A 19,748-nucleotide genomic window follows, 5' to 3' on the forward strand; every position below is an offset into this window, starting at 1 on the left:
TACATGAAACTTTATATTGAACCCTCTGAGACATTATTAATCTCATTTTACAGGTAAGGAACTTGAAGCTAAAAATCATCAAGCAAGTGAACGTTACACAGCTAGATCTAAACTCAGGACTACCCAACTCCCACGTGACTCTGAATCACCCTGCTATATTATTACCATAGTAAAAAGTCTACCCATTAACAGGGTTTAATCATATTACAGTATTATTATAAATGATGAAAAACACGCGACACTGAACCTGCTCTCACAGACATTTCCTAATTATAGTCCGAAGTTGAGAACTGCCTGCACTCACGTGACATGGATGCCAGTTCCCGGGGCATGTAGCCATCTGTGCCCATCTGGTGCCATACTCCTGTAGCAAAGTGATACCTCCAAAGTTCCCTGAAGAGAGGGTAGTCTTCATTATCTGGCCCTCCAGATTCATCATAATCTGGGTTGTAACCTCCAAACACATAGAGGTTGGTATTATCTGCCACACAGCGATGTCCGCTTCGTGCTGGTGGAGGTCTGTGGCCTAGGAAAGAAGAGGACAGTTTTCCACAGATGGCCAAGCAGAGTCAAAGCACAAACGAAATTTGGTCACAATCATTTTAGTTTTAAAAGGGTATCAGGGAAGATTTATAATGTGGATTTACTTTTTATTTGCTTAGGTTATTTTATACATTCGCACATACTACTTAAGGTAATTTTAAGGAGCTAGTCTCCATTTCTATTTCATGCGACTACTTATAGATTTTGGAAACTGCAAAAAACATGTTTTCCAAGGGAGGAAAAATAGCATTATAAACTCAACTGTCAACTTGAAATTTGCGAGGAGGAGGAGGGGTTTAATAATCCAAAAGCTAACAGGACAGATTTTCTTATTTTCTTAGAGAACAAAAACACAGGCCAACTAAATTAAACTGAAAGTATTAGAGAACTACATAAATATAATCACAAATGTGAATGAATCATGTATAAATAAAAATACACACACATAAAACCTATGGTTTGTCCACAATATATAATTACACACTTAAAAAGAAAACTGGCTTTCGAAGAGTTGTAGCAAAATTTAGAATTTAAATCCCACTCCAGACATTATGGCAGTTAACAAAAAATATCCTTATAGTTATCTCAAAGAGCATCTTTCATCCTATAAAGAGCTTTACTAAGGAAAGCTATTTCTACAATTTATACTTGAAAGCTTTCTGTAATTTCTGAAATTACATCAACTAGTTCACTAAAAATGCCTTCAAGATTAGAGTAAAAAAAACCCTAAAATTTTATACTATTTCTATTATCCTTACGATTTTTATACCACTCTACATAAACCCTTACATAGCTTTAGAACCAAAGATGTTTAAATACATATTGGATAGAATAAGAAGCTACTATAGTTGTCTGTTACCCTAAAGACTTATCTACTTTCTTGGACTAGGAATAGGTTCTGGTAAAATGTTAATTAATATTTAGAATGATTTATATAACTTCTGTTATATAAATAAATATTTATTATCAACCTAACATAGGCCTTATATATTTTCTTAATCAAAATCCCACTCCCTTAGGGCATAATTTTAAATAAGAATTGAAAAGAAATCGCACAGATCTAAGAGAAACTAAAAAACTAATGAACCATGAATCATTGAATCACTCAACTCCAACCTCTCAGTCCTGCCTGAGAATCTTTGATGGTTCCTTCCTGTTCAAGTGCAGAGTCCTCAACTAGTGCTTTAGACCCTTCGCGGACCTGTGTCCTCATCTCTCATTCCCCTGCCTGTTTAAGTTTGTCTCTCAGCTTGGAAAGGCGGGCCCTTCCCTTAGACCTTGGCCTGGCCCCCCACCCTTCAACACCTACTTGTGGAAATGCCTCCAAGTCCAGCCCTAACAGTGTTCTCATCAATAAAACACTTAGGGCCCTTACAGCTCTGCACCCTACACGTCAAATAATAGGATATGCACTTGCTATAAGATTATGTAAATACATGAATATATTAGGCAAACTATAACCAGTTAGAAAACTTACTCATGAGCTGTGATTTACCTCAAGTGAAGAATTCAATTTCTCTTTTTGGGAACCTTGAAACACAGGAAGTGTGGTGTGAAGAAAGAGCAAAGGCTCCTATGAAAATCTAGATTTGAATCCAGGTTTTTTTCTAACTGCTACCTTGAGCAAGTCACTGACCCTCACTGAGTCTCAGCTTCCTCATCTGCATAAGGGAGTATTATTCCTGTACCTCACAGATTTTTCATACTGCTATTAAAATGTTTATTAATAAAGTTTTATTTTAATGTTTATTTTTGAGAGAGAGAGAGAGAGAGAGAGAGAGAGAGAGAGAGAGAGAATGTACGTGAGCAGGGGAGGGGCAGTGAGAAAGGGAGACACAGAATCCGAAGCAGGCTCCAGGCTCTGAACTATTATCACAGAGCCTGACACCGGGCTTGAACTTATAAACTGTGAAATCATGACCTGAGCTGAAGTCAGGCACAACTGACTGAGGCACCCCTGTGCCCCTAAAATGTTTAATGGTTTATATGTGAATCTTCCAAGTGTCTGCAAGCTATCTGAAGAAGGAGGAATGTACTTGTATTCATCTTTCTAGCACCAAGCCTCAGGCACACAGAAAACACTAAACAAAAACTACAGACTTAGTTCTTCTCTACTCATTTTGTTAATGTTTTTTTTCTCCAAATAGCTTATAAGCTCCTCAAAGACAAAGATCGGGTAAAACAATTATCCTGTACTACATCTAACACCTAAAACAGATAGATATGACACTAGAAGTGTCACTGATTTTAAGTCAAAGAAAACAATGACAGGGACGATCGAAACTGTGCCCGGCTCTCAGTGGACTCTGATACCACTATACTTAAGAGATACACGATTTGGGGGGGCAGGCATTGGATTACACAACGGTCTTCTCAAAATACAAATGTTTCTAAAAATTAGTGAGTCGGGGGGTCTGGGTGGCTCAGTCAGTTAAGCGTCTGACTTTGGATTTGGGCCCCGCATTCAGGTTCTGTGCTGACCAGAGCCTGGAGCCTGCTTCCGATTCTGTGTCTTCCTCTCTTTCTGCCCCTCATGCTCTGTTTCTCTCTGTCTCAATAATAAATAAAAACATAAGAAAAAATTTAAAAAAAATTAGTGAGACAAATTTAGGGGCATCTGGGTGGCTCAGTCGCCTGAAGTCTGACTTTGGCTCAGGTCATAATCTCATAGTTCGTGAGTTCAAGCCCCGCACTGGGCTCACAGTTGTCAGTACAGAGCTGGCTTCAGGTCCTCTGCTCAGCTCTCTCTCTGCCCCCCACCCTAGTTCTCATTCTCTCTCAAAAATAAATAATATTTAAATCTATTTTTTAAATATATAAATAAATAAAAATTAGTGAGAAAAATTTAAAGACAGAACAGAGTTGCTCTGGTCAACAGACGGGAACTCTAAGAATCTCTGTAATGTCACTCACTTTATTACCTGGAGTCAACAGACAATTTTTAAAACTGCTTTTGGACAGATATGAAAAGACACAGTATATTCTAGGATTTTCTCTAAATGGCTGTAGAGCAGATATTCCATTGTAAGTTTACTGACAACATTTTTGTGACAAATACAACTCAAATGTATTAAAGGTTGAGGAGTTAGTGAAAAGACAGTTTCATATTTATCCACTCGTTCATTAAGCCAAAAATATTATCAGATACTTGCTACGTACCAGGTACTGTGTAAGATGCTGGGGATACAGTGATAGGTAATGGGGTACCATTGCCATTTCTGTCCTCTGGAGCTTATAGGCCAGTCCTACACTGTCCAATGCAGTAGCCACCAGCCACATATTCATGTTGAGCTCTTGAAATGAGGATGGTCCAAACTGAGATGTGCTCTAAATGTAAAATGCCACTGAATTTCAAAGACTTAATATCCCAAAATGAATGTAAAATTATGAGTTTTTGTACTGAATATATGTTGAAATATTTTTTATATCCCGAGTTAAAAAGAAGTATTATTAAAATTAATGTCACCTGCCTTTTACTTTTTTAATGTGGCTACCAGAAATTTTTAAATGTTGTGGTTCATGTAACATTTCTGTTGAACAGAGCTGGTCTATCTAACTCAATTGCTGGCTTTTGTAAATAATTTCATTATCTTTGCAAACTAAACTGATGGGTAAAGAGCATCTGATCAATTTTTGATAAATATTAAACATCCCGTCAAGAAGTCTGATAGCTGGGAGTGAAGAGGTTACTCTTCTTTCTCTTTGGTCAGTAACTAGAGATTTCTTTGTGCATATTTATAGCCCAAGAGTGACTAACGTATCAGAAAGTCAAATTTTATTTTGAATAAATCATGAGAGTTTGTCAGGGCTAATGCCATGGAGACTAAGCACTGATTTTCATCATGTAGAATATAGCATAGGCTCATCAATTTGACCCAAATAAAATTGGGTTTTAGATTTTTTTAAACATTTTTATTTATTTTTTAGAGACAGAGAGAGACTAATCATGAGCAGGGAAGGGGCAGAGACAGAGAGAGGGACACAAAGAATTGGAAGCAGGTTCCAGGCTCTAAGCTGTCAGTACAGAGCCCGACACGGGGCTCAAACCCACGAACTATGAGATCATGACCTGAGCCGAAGTCGGTCGCTCAACTGACTGAGCCACCCAGGCACCCTTAGATTGTTAAATATTTCTCTGAATTCTCCCCCAAATTCTCCATGTGCAAATCCCACTTTCCTAAAAGTGACTTGCTGCTATTAAAATCACCCATAGAATTAAGTTACCTGATTCAGGAACCTCCAGTAGAAAATGTAAAAACTGCAGAGGTGAACTCCTAATACCCAGAAGGCAACCTCCAGCTAAGGCAGTGCACCTTTGATGTGCAAGCCACCTTCTCTTCACTGTGCTCACCATGTCACAACAACTTGCTATTTACCCCAGGGGGTACACAGGAGCTCACGGTGACCAGGGAAATGGGCTTCAGTCTGTAGCCCAAAGGAAGAAAGAAGCTAGCTGTCCCCCATGGGGGACAAATGATTAGGTTGCTGCTAACGTTTTTTACCAATATTGTAACAAAGCTTCTTTTACATATATTCAGATGCAAATGTCTGAGTATTTCTGGGTCAAAGGAATATACATTTTAAATTGTTACAGATGCAGTGTTGTCATAGAGCCATACTGCTCTCCAAAATGACGAACAATTTACACTCCCAGCAATGATTTCTGAAAGTGCCTATTTCTTCATGCTCTCTTCAACCTCTTTCCTTTGTGCCCATCCGAAGGGTGCAAATTGGTGTCAGGTAATTTCTATTTCCCTGATTTTTACTAGTTCACGTGTTTATCAGCCCATTTTATTTCTTCTTTGGGGAACTGCCTGATCACATCCCTTGCCTATTTGCCACAGATTTGTAGGAATTATTATAAATCTTTCCTCTAGCCTGCTACCTGTCTCAATTTTGTTTATGGTATCTTTTGACCGATGGAAGTTTTTGTCTGAATCCCTCAATCTTTTTTCCTAAGGCTCCTTTGCAAAAAGAAAGAAACAAGGCTGCTCTGTATCTCATTTATTTCCAAATCATATAAAAGAATAAAAAGTTCCCATTTGCTTCCAGTAATTTTATAGTTTTGACTTTTTATATTCAGAACCTGACTACATCTAGAACTTCTTTTTGTGTATTGTATGAGGTGGAACTCTAATTGTTTCTCAAATGGATAGGCTGTTGCCCCCAAACCACTTACGGAAAGCCATCTCTTCTATACTGAATTGAAATATCACCTTTATCAGGTACTAAACTTACATGTTCTGGAGTAAAATTGGGAAAATCCCAATTATCCAGGTCTAGTCACAAATCTGGACACAAAATCTAACAATGCACACAAGCAACAGAAAGCAAAACCAGAGAGTCTTAATTGCAAAAGCTTGCAAATAAAATAGCATATAATATTCATTGCATTTAAGTCTATTACTTACAAGATGTAGCCACCTGTAAATGTTCTATCAAATATTTGTGGGGAGGCCATTAAAAAATTACATTTACTGCTAAAAATATTAGCTAGTTATAAATATTAAATGGCTAAAGAATAAACTGTTTAATTGGTCGCTTTCCCCCAAATATAAAGCATTGCATTACCTCTACCAGAGAAGACAGGTCTTCTGTTGTGCACCTGGAAACCTGGACAGGAAATCCAAGGAAGACCGAGCCAGCTGGCTCCCGCCCCTGACCAGCAAGCAGACCTCTTTACTACTCCAAGAGTCCAAGCTGCCCAGGCAAAAGCAATCCATTCATATCAGCAAGCACTATTACTAAAGTTATGTAGCATTTCCTACCGAAGGGACTCTATGCCCTGTATGAGAAGTATATGTGAATATCTGACTTCTCGGGGCAGAGGGCAGAGTTATTTTTAGTGTCTAAGATGGAAGCAATAAAATAAATTCACTTTGACAGATTCTGGTGCTATCGTTAGTTAGTTTCAAGTGCTGAGCACAGTGTACTTGTGATAGTGGTCACACTGTTCTAGGTATCAGGGGTCACGGGCTTCTGGGCTCTGTTCAGCACCACTGTCCATTTATCCTTAAACCATTATCACACTGTTTTAATCATGATTGCTTTGAAGTATCAATCAACATCTAGTAGGACAAATTTCCCTTTGTGTTACTTTTTCATAAACTTCTTGGCTGTTTTTCTCCATGTACTCTTGCAATGAATTTTGAAATCCGTTTGTTAAAAACCCATAAAAAGTTCCTTGGTGTAAGATACCGTCTTATCCAGGTGATCAAAGTTAACATGGTCGTAATGGGACAAATCAACACCATGTGCAATGAGATGAACACAATATCACTTCAGGGCATTCCTACCAAAAATGCATAAGCTGAAGTTAAGGGACATTCCCCAATATCACTAGTGTTTACTGTTCAAAAATATCAATGTCAAGGCTGAAGATGTATGAGAACTGAATGCAGCACACGATCTGGGATTTTCTTTTACAAAAAAAAAGAATATCATTGGAATAATTGGCAAAATCTGAAAATAAAGTCTGTAAACTAGATGCTAGTGTTAATTTTATCCATTACTTATAATTTCCTATTTTGGGTACAAGTCTGCAGCCAAAGAGAATATTTGTTTTTTCAGGAAAAGACACTTAAGTATTTAGGGGTAAAGCGGCAGGATGTCTGTAGCTTACCCTCAAAAATGGTTCAAACAAACAATATGCATGTGCATATGTATACATGTGTTATAAACATAGAAAGGGGAGGAAAGGGGCGAGGAGAGAGAGAGAAGAGAGGGAACAGGATAAAGCAGATGTGATCAAATGTTAACACTTGGGGAATCTGGGTGAAAGGTATAGAATTTTTTACCATTCTTATAGCTCCTCTGTTGAGTCTGAAATTATGTCATGAAGGAACATAATCTCTAGCCATTTATCCTCATTTTTGATAGCCATCGGTAGTTGCATTGTTTTCTTGGTTCTTATTTCTAAGTATAATTTTCCATACAATTGTGAATAGATTATCTCTTTTATTTTCTAATTTGTTGCTGTTAATATATAAGAAAGTAATGTATCTTTGCACGTTTAAATTTTATCCAGCCAACAGTCTTGAACTCTGGTATTAGTTATCATTAATTATCTTGAATTTTACAGTAGACAATCATATCCATGTTATTAATGACAACTTTCCACTCTTTCTTTCCAATACATGTATGTTTTATTTTTTTCCTTGTCTTCTATTGTATTGGCTGAAACCTCCAGAATATGGTTGAAGAGTGGGCATGACAGTAAGCATTTCTGTCTTCTTTTTACTTTAATGAAGATATCGGTAATGTTTCACCATTATATATGATATTTGCAACTGGTTTCTTTTTTATCAATTTTTTTAATGTTTGTTTATTTTTGAGACAACGTGAGTGAGGGAGGCACAGAGAGGGAGACAGATGATCCAAAGTGGGCTCTGCACTGACAGCAGAGAGCCTGATGTGGGGCTCGAATTCATGAACTGCATGATGATGACCCGAGCTGAGGTCGGATGCATAAACGACTGAGTGAGCCACCAAGATGCCCCTACAATTAATTGGGTTCTTATAGACAGCCTATAAATAAAATAAAGTTTCCTTTATTCTTGGGTGCCTGCAAATATTTTCCTTCCCAGGAATAGGTATGATTTTTTAAATAAGATTTTTATTGAAATGTAACATAAAGAAAATTGCATGTAAGAGTATAGCTTGATGCATTTTAACAAAATTAACACACTGAGTATCAAATTTTATTAAACACTTTTTTTGATATCAAGAAAAGCTTATTGTTTTCCCACTTTCCTGATTTTATTGAAACAATTAAGCTTTCTTATTTTTCTTTCCTTTTTTCCTAGGGAGATCTACACCCTATAACCTCTAATAATTTTTAAAACCCATAAACTTTTGTTTTTCTAACAATATTAAGAGTAAACCACATATGGAAACGAAGTACTTCTGGAGAGGGGAATAAAGTGGAGAATAAAGATGTGAAGCAGGACCTTTGCTTTTTTAATTTAACCTCTTTCATTGTGAAATATAACACACATACAGAACACACAAAACTATAAATGTGTAGTTTAAGAAATTATCAAAAAGGCAATATGTAATCATCCAGGTCAAACTACTGAATACTGGCAGTGCGGAGACGTCCCCTTACCTGCTTCTTCAGTCACAACTCCTTCACTTCTAGAGGAAACATTATTTCCAAACTTCACTTCTAGAGGAAATATGTTTCCTGATTTTTATGGCAGTTGTTAAACTTGCTTTCTTTTAAAGGCTTTATTATACCTAGGTTTGCATCCCTAAACAATATTGTTTATTTTGGCCTAAATTTGAATTATTTAAAAAAAATTTGTTAATGTTTATTTTTGAGACAGAGCATGAGTGGGGGAGGAGCAGACAGAGGAGACAACAGAATCTGAAGCAGGCTCCAGGCTCTGAGCTGTCAGCACAGAGCCCCACGCAGGGCTCGAACTCACAGACCAGGGGACCATGACCTGAGCCGAGATCAGACACCTAACCAACTGAGCCACCTAGTCTGAGCCACCTAGGCGCCCCTGAATTGTATTTTAATAGAATGATACAGTATGTATTCTCTCTGGGCTCTTTCATTCATAATTATGTTTCTGAGGTTCATGCATGTTGTTGGGGTAAAATGGCCTGCTCATCTCCATTGCCAAATAGTATTTCTTTGTGGATAAAATAGTATACCACGATTTATTCACTCTATGTTGTGTGAATGGAGATTTGGGTTGTTTCAAATTAGTGGTTCTTGGGGTGCCTGGGTAGTTCAGTCTGTTGGGTAACCGACTTCAGCTCAGGTCATGATCTCACTCACAGTCCGTGGGTTTGAGCCCCATGTTGGGCTCTGTGCTGACAGCTCAGAGCCTGGAGCCTGCTTCAGATTCTGTGTCTCCCTCTCTCTGCCCCTCTCCCACTTTCTCTCTCTCAAAAAAAAAAAAAAAAAACATTAAAGGGGCGCTTGGCTGGCTCAGTCAGTTGAGCATCTGGCTTCGGCTCAGGGCATGATCTCATGATTTGTGGGTTCGAGCCCTGCATCCGGCTCTATGCTGACAGCTAGCTCAGAGCCTGAGCCTGTTTCAGAGTCTGTGTCTTTCTCTCTCCCTAACCCCACACCCCCACTTGTGCTGTCACTCTGTCTCTCAAAAATAAATAAAAAACTGGAAAAAATTTTTAAAAATAAAAAATAAACATTAAAAAATATGCATTTGACTCATTACCCTTTTCTATTTTTTGACCAACTGGAATTTTTTGGGATATGTCTGCTTAAGCTTTTAATCCATTCTTCTATTGAGATGTCTTCTTACTAATCTGTTCAAGTTTGTTATATATGTTTGAGATAAGGCACTTTTCACCCTCCTATGTACTTCCATATTATTTGAATTTTAATAAACCCGTATTATACCTGTAAATTCTAAAACAAAAAAATCAGATGATCTTAAGCAGTTTTATTTTCTCCTTACCCCAATTTGTTTAAATCACCTGAAATGTTACAGAATGTTATTTATATATCTATATATACACATATAAATATGCACACATACACATATTTATATTATTCTGTATTTTTAGTTACAGAATGTTATATACATAACACATATATATACACACACACACATACACACATTTATACTGTACTTCTATATTTTTATAAATCTTTTCTAAAATCAAACTAGGTTTCATAGTCCTTTTATTTGAACACCACTTTAAAATTTTTACTGGTTTCTTTGCATGGTATTGTTTTCTATATCCAAATCTTCCTCTTTCTTGGATTTGTTTTCATTTTACTAGGAGTATCTCTTCAAAGTACTCTTCCAAATTGGGTAGTATAATAGTAAACTTTCAGAAATCTCGTTTATTTTGACCCCACATAAACATCAGTGAGGCTGGGCACACAGTTCTGTTCAAAATACTTGTCTCTCCGAACCCTGAGTGTCCCCCTCTTCAAACAGATCATGCTGCAGGGGAGAAATCCCACCCGTCTCAAGTCTTTCTATGTAAACCATTTTCTGTCTCTGGAATCAGAAGGAGTTCCCCAAGGTAAAGACAGAGGCTTTTGCTTGTTTTTGTATTCTTCCTGCTTGTTCCTTGGTGGGCCCTTCATAGTCTTTCTTCACTTTAGGGAAATATTCTCTATTTCTTTATTTTCTCCCTTCCATTGTCTGATCTTCCCTTCTGTAACTCTATGAACTGGATATTGACGGCTTAGATTTGTCCACGGTATGAGTTTCTCTCATGTGTTTTCTCTATGGTTTTCTTGCTTTATGGTCTCTAGATTTCCTTTTATTTTTGTAAAAATTGGTCTTAAGACTATTATTTAACACTCCAACTGCATTTTTATTTCTGCAATCAAGACTTCAACACAGAGGTGCCTGCGTGGCTCAGTCAGTTAAGTGTCCAACTCTTGATTTCAGCTCAGGTCATGATCTCATGGATGGGGAGAGCGAGCCTCGTGTCTGGCTCTGTGCTGACAAAGGGAGAGTGGAGCCTGCTTGAGATTCTTTCTCTCTCTCTCTGCCCCATGCCTGCATGTGCTTGCTCACTCTCTCTAAATCAATCAATATAAACATTTAAAAAAAAGACTTCAACACAGAACTAATTCTTTAATTATTCCTTTTTCTCACGGCAGTTGGTTTTTAATTTATGGACCCAATTCACTCTTGATTCTCAGGAAACCTCCTGTGATCAGAGATTCCTAAGGTTCCATTCTGCTTCCTCTTTATCTGTTTCCACCATGTCAGCTCTTTGTTCATCTTAGTCATCCTCTTTCAAGTCTAGTCTCCTGCAAATGTCTGATGGGCCTTGATCACCTATTTATATTAGTAAGTGAAGGACTACATGGGTTTCCTCAACAGTTGTATTACTCAGTCTCTGAGCCTCCACGGGGAGGTCTCTTTCACTGTGGGTCTCTGCAGGTAAGTGGTAGAGTGGCAGTACACCGAAGACAGGTGTCCTTTTCAAAAGAAGCTGAGGGAAGGTAAGCGGTTTTGCCTTACAAATGCCAGAATCAGGCTGTGTTTTGATGGTATGGTCCTTTAATGGACGTCAATCCTGGACTGAGCTCCCTTTCTTTCCCTGCTCCTGTTCCACCCTCCTCGCCCAGTCTATCGTGGAGGCACATTCCCTAACGCTCTGCTTTGCGCGCCCACTCTCTCTCCAATCCAAGTCCATGGGTACACAGCCTGCTCAATCTTCCCCTCACTCCACCTGAAGAGTTGTTCTCACAGCTTTATCCCAGGAACTAATGCTGTTGCCAGAGCTAATTTTATGAAGAGACAAAAGAAGGGAAATGACTGTTTTGGAGGAAGTCCCTTAATTATTTGCCTTGATGTTCCATTTTCCCTAAACCTGCTTCCTACTTCCACACTTGCAGACGCTAGGCTTAGAGCGTCAGGAATGAGGCCCGACAAAGAGTTCTCTGACGTCAGCACGCAGCAGGACCACCTATTTTGAGTTCCATTTTACTCTTTTGGTTTCTCAATCAGTATAATTCCAACTGCTTTCTATACCCTGAAATTCCTCAGACTTCTGGGTATCATAAAATAATAGTGAAAGCAACTAACGTTGGTTCAACATTGGCTAAATATAAAAACTCCAAGTACTTCGCACACACTGTCTCTCTCGGTCCTCACAATAACCCTAGGAGGTAGGTACTACTATCATCATTCTTATTTTACAAATGAGGAAACTGAGATGGGGGGAGAGTAAGGAACTTGCCCAAAGGCACACAGTTGGTAAATGGTAGAGCCTGGATTCAGACATAGATAATTTGGCTTCAAAGCCTTTCTTTTCTACAATCACAATTTATTTTTTTCTTATGTCTGTTTTGTCTTTTACAATGATATCTAAGAAGTGTGGAAAGATAAATGGGTATGTTTAGGCCATCATTTGTTTAATGGAAACTCATTGTTTTTATTACACAATATTGTTTTCACACCACACTTTTAATTGGTAGAAATATCTTTCAGAGAAAATGCAGGTTCTAGAGAAGGAATCCAGTGACAGAAAACGAGCCCTTGGAAACTGTTGAATCAGAACCAACAGAATCAAAATCCTAATGCATATAGGATTCCCAAAATGAAAGACTTAAAAGTGGCAATTTTAAAAGCATAGATTTTTTTTTAATCTAAGAAAACGATAAACAATAGCATTTTTGTGTTCTCAACGACTCTAATTTACTGCCACATCACCAGAGAGAAGTTGAGAACATATGAAAATTTTAGTCCCATCCTATTCCCTGACAGTGGCCTTAATAATTCAGTTCAATTGAAATACACAGGATATGCCTACCACATGCACTGCGCTACCGACTGGAGACAGACAAATGTCAAGCGCTGTCCCACTATCCCTGCCCTTGCAGAGCTTACAGTCTAACGGCAGGCACAGACAAGGAACCAATGACTGTAATTCAGTGTGATAAGTGCTATGACACAGGCAGGTACACCGAGGGTGCGTCAGAAAAGAGACAGGCCTTCCAAGGAACTTCCCCTGGAAATAACTCTTAAACTGAGGGTTCAAGATACATCATTATTGGTTTGGGGAGATTAAACTGAATGTATCATCCTCTCTTCAAATCTGCCCCACTCTCTACCTATTTAACATGTGTAAAGAGCACAATGGTCCACAAAGGAAGCTCCTCCTCCTCAATATTAGTTGAATCAAGTCTCATCAAATTCTACTTCCTTGTATTTCAAATCAACTCCCTCCTCCTAATTCTGCAAACTTCCCTTGGGTTGTACCTCACTTGATCTGGGTCTTTGCCAGCTTCTCTCCTTACTCCTTCCCCCTATGCTGAGCCCCCTACTGTTCTCTGAGAGACTGTGCTCTGGTTCGCCTAACTGCCTTTCCTTAAGCTGTGTGGTCCCCATGATTCGAGATGTTCTCCCTTGCTAACCAACACCTACTCAGCGTTTAAGTACATCTCTTCTGAAAAGTCATCCTGATGGCCACTCCTCTCTCTCTCTCTGTGCTCTCCACAAGCTGAATCAGGAACCTCTTCTGTGTAATCCCAGACCACACTTATCACAAAGAATTACACTCAAATTACTTTCTGTAATTGTTGACCTGATTCTCTATTATTTAGATACTGAGCTGGTACACTACCTGGTACACAGGAGGCAATCAAGAAATACTAAAAGAATGAAAGAATGAACGAACGAACGGAGAGAGTCAAGTCTGTGAAATCTGATGAGAGAATCAAGGAGATAATGGAGAGAAGGACAGAATGCTGGAGCCATGCCCACCTGCAGTGAGCAGGGAAGAAAAGCTAGTGAAGGAAACAGTATGAACAATCAGAGAAGAAGAAAACATCTAGGATTGCACAGTAAAGTCATCCAAAAGAAGAGAAAGACTTGAGAAGGTGCAGGTGGTCAACAGCGTCAAACACTACAAACAGGTCAAAGAAAGTGAGAGCTACGACAGGACCACTGATTTAGAGGCTGTCACTGGGGGCTGATGACGGTGATGCTAGTCTGCTCCCACCTCCCTCTCCGCACAGGCGGAGGCCATTTTCCTCAGCCCCGGCTGGAGCCAATTTAGGGCTTACAAAATAACCAAAGGTGTGCAACTTACCTGTACTAATCTCTTTTTTCCATGACTGAAGAATTGAAAAACAGAATATTCAAAAGAAAACAAAATCCCACCATCCAGGTATAATGTTATTTCATTGTTTCCTTTGGGGTTTTTTTGCTTATATTCGTACAATATTGATATTATATTAAATTCTATATCCTAATTAAACAATTTCTTAATTGTACATAAATTTAGTCAGCCCAAGTTAGCCTTCTCATTGTAAATGAATAAACTGGCATTTTAATTTATAAAAAGAAAAAGAAAAAACGTTAAAGAATTAGATGTGCCACTTGCTAGGCCATGTATGCAAAGTGGTTTTGTCATATAATATTAAAATTACCTCTTAGTCTGTATCAATAAAATCATTATTCTACAAGGTAGCATACCACTCTAAGTATCTTATCTTGACCATTAGGTCTAAATTTTATTCTTTCCATGCCATGGAACATGGCTGCTAAAAATAGATTAGGTACTAGATATAAAAATATCTATAGCACCTGCAGGATATATTTTTTTTTTTTGGTAATAATCTTCAGTCAAAATTAGACATACTGGCTTATAAATAATTTAATAAAGTCCAAATCACCACATTAAGTATGCTTGTCTGACAATTTGTTATATCTAGAAAAATAGTGTGAACCAATTTTCAACCCTCTTCTGAGATTCTTTTTCAGTATGGAGTATGTTTTGGTAGAAAAAATAAGAAACAGAAGGAATGCAACATTTCTAAAAGTAAGAATTACTAGGTCGAAGGATGTCAACACTTTTAAGGCTTTTTATATCATATTGCCAAACTGAATCCAGACAGGCTGTGTTAAATTTACACTTCCCTCAATATATGAGCTTCATGTCCCCATACTTTTGCCAACACTGGGTATTCTTATTTTTAGCCTTTAGCCAACCTCACAGGTGAAAATGATATCTTATTATTTTAATTATATTTATGTAACAATTGTGAAAGGAAGTAGTTGTTCATATTTACTGATCTTTCCTTTTTATGAATTGATTATTCATGTTCTTTAACCTATTTTTCTAGTGGGCATTTGCTTTTAAACTATTGATTTTTAAGAGCTCTTTATATATTCACAGTAGTAATCATTTGTTGTAAATATTTCCCCCTTTTATCTTGTTATTTATGGGTTTTGACACAGAGGTTTTTAATTTTTATACAGTTACATAAGTTAATCTTTATTTACTCCTGAGATGATATTTAGGAAATTCTTTCCCACACCCATAATTTATATATTAGTCACTCAAAGTTCTTTTTCATATGGCTACAGTGGAATAATACTGACCTCAGTTAGATGATTTATTTCTACCATCTAATACACATTAAGTGTTTCTAACTCCCTAAAACTCACAATTATAATTCCAATAATGGTCAATATGAAACACAGGTTTAAAATTAAGTTCTGACTTTTCTTACTCCAATTTTAGCTGTTTACACAATTTTTAAAAAACCAGCGTTTTCACTTTAGAAAATTCAAAGTTCCCTTTAACCCATATGAAGCACAGATCTCTTGCTAGTTATCACCCACCTCTCAAAAACCTGTTAGGGATCCTTATGATGGGACAGGACTGAATGAAGCGCCTCCTAACTGGGTCCCATCGTATTTTCTTCTTACCTGTTACCACAATTATCAGCAATAAGTCAGACACATACAACACATGGCAAATAATACATAGTTACTGTAGTTATAAAGACAGAAAAACAGGAAACAAAACAATACTTGAATACAGAAAGAAGTGATGTAAAGTAGCATTTAACCCTGTTTGGGAAGTCAAAACAAAATTAAATTAATATATAAGCAGTGATGAAGGTATTCAACTTATACCCAAAGAATACGAACAAAATGTGCACCATTTTTCAGAATTCTGTTTCAACAGAACATGCATTCAATAATCACCAATGCCATCTTGTGGCAAAAATTCACCAGTAGCTTTACAAACAAATTAGAAATTACATTAAAAGAAATCGGTGAATGTCAAAAAAGGAGCATTGGCTACAATTAATTCGGCATAATGTAGGCTCCTGGTCTCTTCCAGGTTTGGTATTCTCTTATGGGTTCTATGATTAAGAGGATAAAACAATGGGCACCATTCTTTGAATATGAAATAAGCAGATCTTGCTATAATTAAAATGTTATGGTGACAACCAAATAAAGCAAACATTTAATATCTTGGCACTTCCACTGGGAAAGAGAAAAAAAGGAAATTCATCTGCCTTCCGAGGAAGCAAATCAGCTCCATATTAACCCCAATTAAAACTTTTTTTCTTATGAGATAGTTGTGAAATACAATGCATTACTGAACTGTTAAAAGGATTAATTTTATCCCTTCCCAAAGTTTTGATAGCTCCCAAAGATAGCTTTTAATAGCAATACAAAAAAAATTAACATTTGTATAGAGTTTAAAGTTTACCTCATTTTATCCTCACAACAATCCTGTTTGATTTCAACAGTTATTTCATTAAGCATCTGCTATGCCCTGAGCCCTAGGCTAGGCTCTAAGGTAGTACAAGAAGGATCTGTCTCCTGCCCTCAACAGCTTAATGAGGAAGGCAGATTTCTAAACAAATAATTACAGTACAGTGAAGTGACTTCCATATCAGTGGCCATAAAAACACTGTGAGAAGGATATTACCACCTTAATTTTACAAGCCAGGTAGCCAAAGGAAAATTAAGTGACTTAATGCCTGACCCAGGATCCAAGCTCAGCCTGACTTTAAAATCTACCTTCTTTTCACTACCCCACACTTCCCTGTCTCAAAATCATTAGAAAACGTATAGGTTTTGGGTTTGGCAACTGAAAATATATTCAGATGTTCATCAGCAAGCTCTGGTTTGTTTGATGTAGTAGTGGACACAGAGATACACAAACCCTGTGTAAGGAAATGGGATGACTGGTGCGAGCATATGTACTTGATACTGAGCAGAAAACAGACTCCTGGACAAGGGGAAGAAGAATCCTTTGTCTAAGTCTTTTAAATCCACAATGCCCAAATGTTGGGTCTACAGACCACTGCTAGGCTAAGGTGAAGACTCACCAGTCCAAAACAAAATGAGAAAAAAGTGGATGAGGCAGTGATTTATTTTAAAGAAGGAAAATGTTCCCTTTAAAGCCCTGTCCTTTTTTCAGAGATTAGAAACTTTTTTTATTAACTATGCTTCATTTTATGAGATGAAGGTGACAGGAAATGGTTAGTTGGTTTTGGTTTAATTATTCTTTTTTAGAAAAATAGAAAATTTACAAGCCTCTATTATTCCCCCCCAAAATATATATATTTATATTTTTTAAATTACAAATTTGTGAAATCCAAAAGTCTGGAGAATCACAGTTTAAATCAATACAATTTTTGTTGATGACTCTTTAAGTCCGACATTATAAACCACTGTCAAAGGATACATAAGATGTATAAGAAACTTCCCTTGCCCTCGAGAAGCTTATATTCTAATTAGGGAGACAAGACAGACACATAAAACAATTAGCAATACAAGACAGAATATAACAAGTGATCAGCTTAAAATTTGACATTTCATGTATCAAAAGTGTTAAAATGTACATACCCTTTGACCCAGCTATTCCACTTCTAGGAATTTATTCCTAAAGAAACAATCACAGATGCATGGAAAGATGTATGGACAAAGATACTCACTATGATATTATTCATAATGGTAAAAAATTAGAAACACTTTCAATGTCCAATGATAGGGGGATGCTTAAATAAGTATGCTAAATAAACATACTTAAATATGTTCATATTTCACACACCACTAAAAAGTATATACAAGGAATATTTACTAACATGGGAAGACATTCACAATATATTGCAAATGAAAAATGCAAGTACAAAATAGTACTAGAGTAGGATACCATATTAGTAAAGAAAAAAGTGCTTGTATAGATTCACAAAAAATACAGGAAGGATATACATCAAATTGTAATTGTGGTTATCTTTGGGTGGTTATTATGAGTGATTTTTTAATTTTTCTCCTTAATGCTGGTCTTTATTTTCCAAGCTTTCCCACTGAGTAGGCATTACTTTTGGACTGGAAGAAAAATAATATCATATTACTTTAATTTTTTAAAGCTATGTTAAAAAAATACTGTAAAGAAACATACCGAAGTGTTAACAGCAGTCATGATTAGGGTTGAGGGTTATCACCTCTTTTATGTTATCCAAATTTCTATGACATATTTTATATTGGAAAAGTATGAACAAATTTAGAATAACACTGAGGGAATACCACTGAAAATTACTGAACCAAAGTTATACTAAAAAACCCTTCTGATGTTTTCTCAGAGCTCTGTCAAACATCTTTGGCCTGCTTCTCGCTCAGCCACCAACATTAAATCTGTCATAGGCGTAAGCTAATGTTGAGGTTTTTCACACAAGGTAGGCACTGACTTCAGAACCCATGTTTTCTTCCTTCACCCAAAGATCAGAAAAAGAGGGAAACCAGCAACATAGCAAATATATGCCTTTCCATTTACATATAAAGATGTTCTTGGTCTGAAGTTTTGTTCATTTAAAGCTTTAGTTTGTATAAATTCAAACTGCCAATCTTCATTTGTGATTGCTTCTACTCTTCAAAACAAAAACAAAAAGGATAATTTATTCAATGATTTCATCAATATTTTATTTTTTGCTGATTTTAATTATTTTTTTAAAGTAATCTCTTCACCCAACATGGAGCTCAAACTCACAGCCCAGAGATCAAGAATCACATGCCCTACTGACTGAGCTAGCCAAGCACCCCTATTTTTTGCTTTAAAATTTTTTATTTTTATTAAATGTATTTCAATATACATATGACATGTCATTGACTCAAATAGGCTATTAGGCCAAGCACATTCTCGCTTCTCTAAAGCTCAGCAAATAACACACAAAGCCATTATTATCATCAAAAGACAGCAAAAATGTCTTCAGTGGACTAACACTATAAGGAATTACTGAAATATGAAAAACATAGTCCTATACACCCAGAGTAGAGGGCTCCTGCAAGTGGTCAGAGCAGACCTCACAGCAAACTAACTAAGCCTAGAGGAGGAAGACAGCAGGAAAACGGACACAGCTTACAGAATTTACAGGTTAGGGGGAAGCACAGAAGTTACAAAGCGGATCAGCTTCTCCCACTCATTTACCTCTCTGGGTCAAGCATTATAGAACAGAAGTATTTGCTCCAGATGGAAACAGTGGCATCAAATAAGAGAGGTGTCACTCCCCAGGTAGGAACAATGAGTATAAACACTGGATCAGAGAGACAGGACAGAGCCCTGAGTGGATTCTAACTCCCAGGCAGAAGAAGGGACACTCACACTAAAGACAACTGGCAATGGTACACTCCATCCTAGTGAACATTCATCTCTACCCGCAATCATTAAACACCTGCTGTATCCACAGGAGGCCAACCAGGATTCTCAGATAAAAATGAATAAGCGTAAAACCAAGACTCAGACATGAAGAAGAGGCATGTGACAGAGGAACTCAAGACTAAAGAAAGAGAGTTAACAAGTTAAATAGAGTAAGACCTTACATCAAGTATAATTAATATCCTCAGACATATGCAAGGTAATTATACATTAAAAAAAATCAATTGGAACCCCCAGAAATTAAATTTTGATCACCGAACTTAAAAACCTAAGAACTGAAAAGATACAAT

General features: G+C 37.1%; 1 protein-coding gene across 1 annotated transcript in view; it reads right to left on the minus strand.

The window, feature by feature from the left end:
- KLHDC10 (kelch domain containing 10) overlaps window positions 1-19,748 on the minus strand; it is a 59,865-nt gene that overhangs the window by 14,722 nt on the left and 25,395 nt on the right. The window contains exons 2-3 of the mRNA XM_029923511.1: window positions 15,624-15,710; window positions 305-526 (exon numbers count right to left, since the gene is read on the minus strand). Of these exons, the coding sequence (XP_029779371.1) occupies window positions 305-526; window positions 15,624-15,710 (309 nt within the window). The remainder of the gene's footprint in view (window positions 1-304; window positions 527-15,623; window positions 15,711-19,748) is intronic.

Source organism: Suricata suricatta, chromosome 2 (genome assembly GCF_006229205.1).
Source record: "Suricata suricatta isolate VVHF042 chromosome 2, meerkat_22Aug2017_6uvM2_HiC, whole genome shotgun sequence".
In the NCBI taxonomy this organism is placed as follows: Eukaryota; Metazoa; Chordata; class Mammalia; order Carnivora; family Herpestidae; genus Suricata; species Suricata suricatta.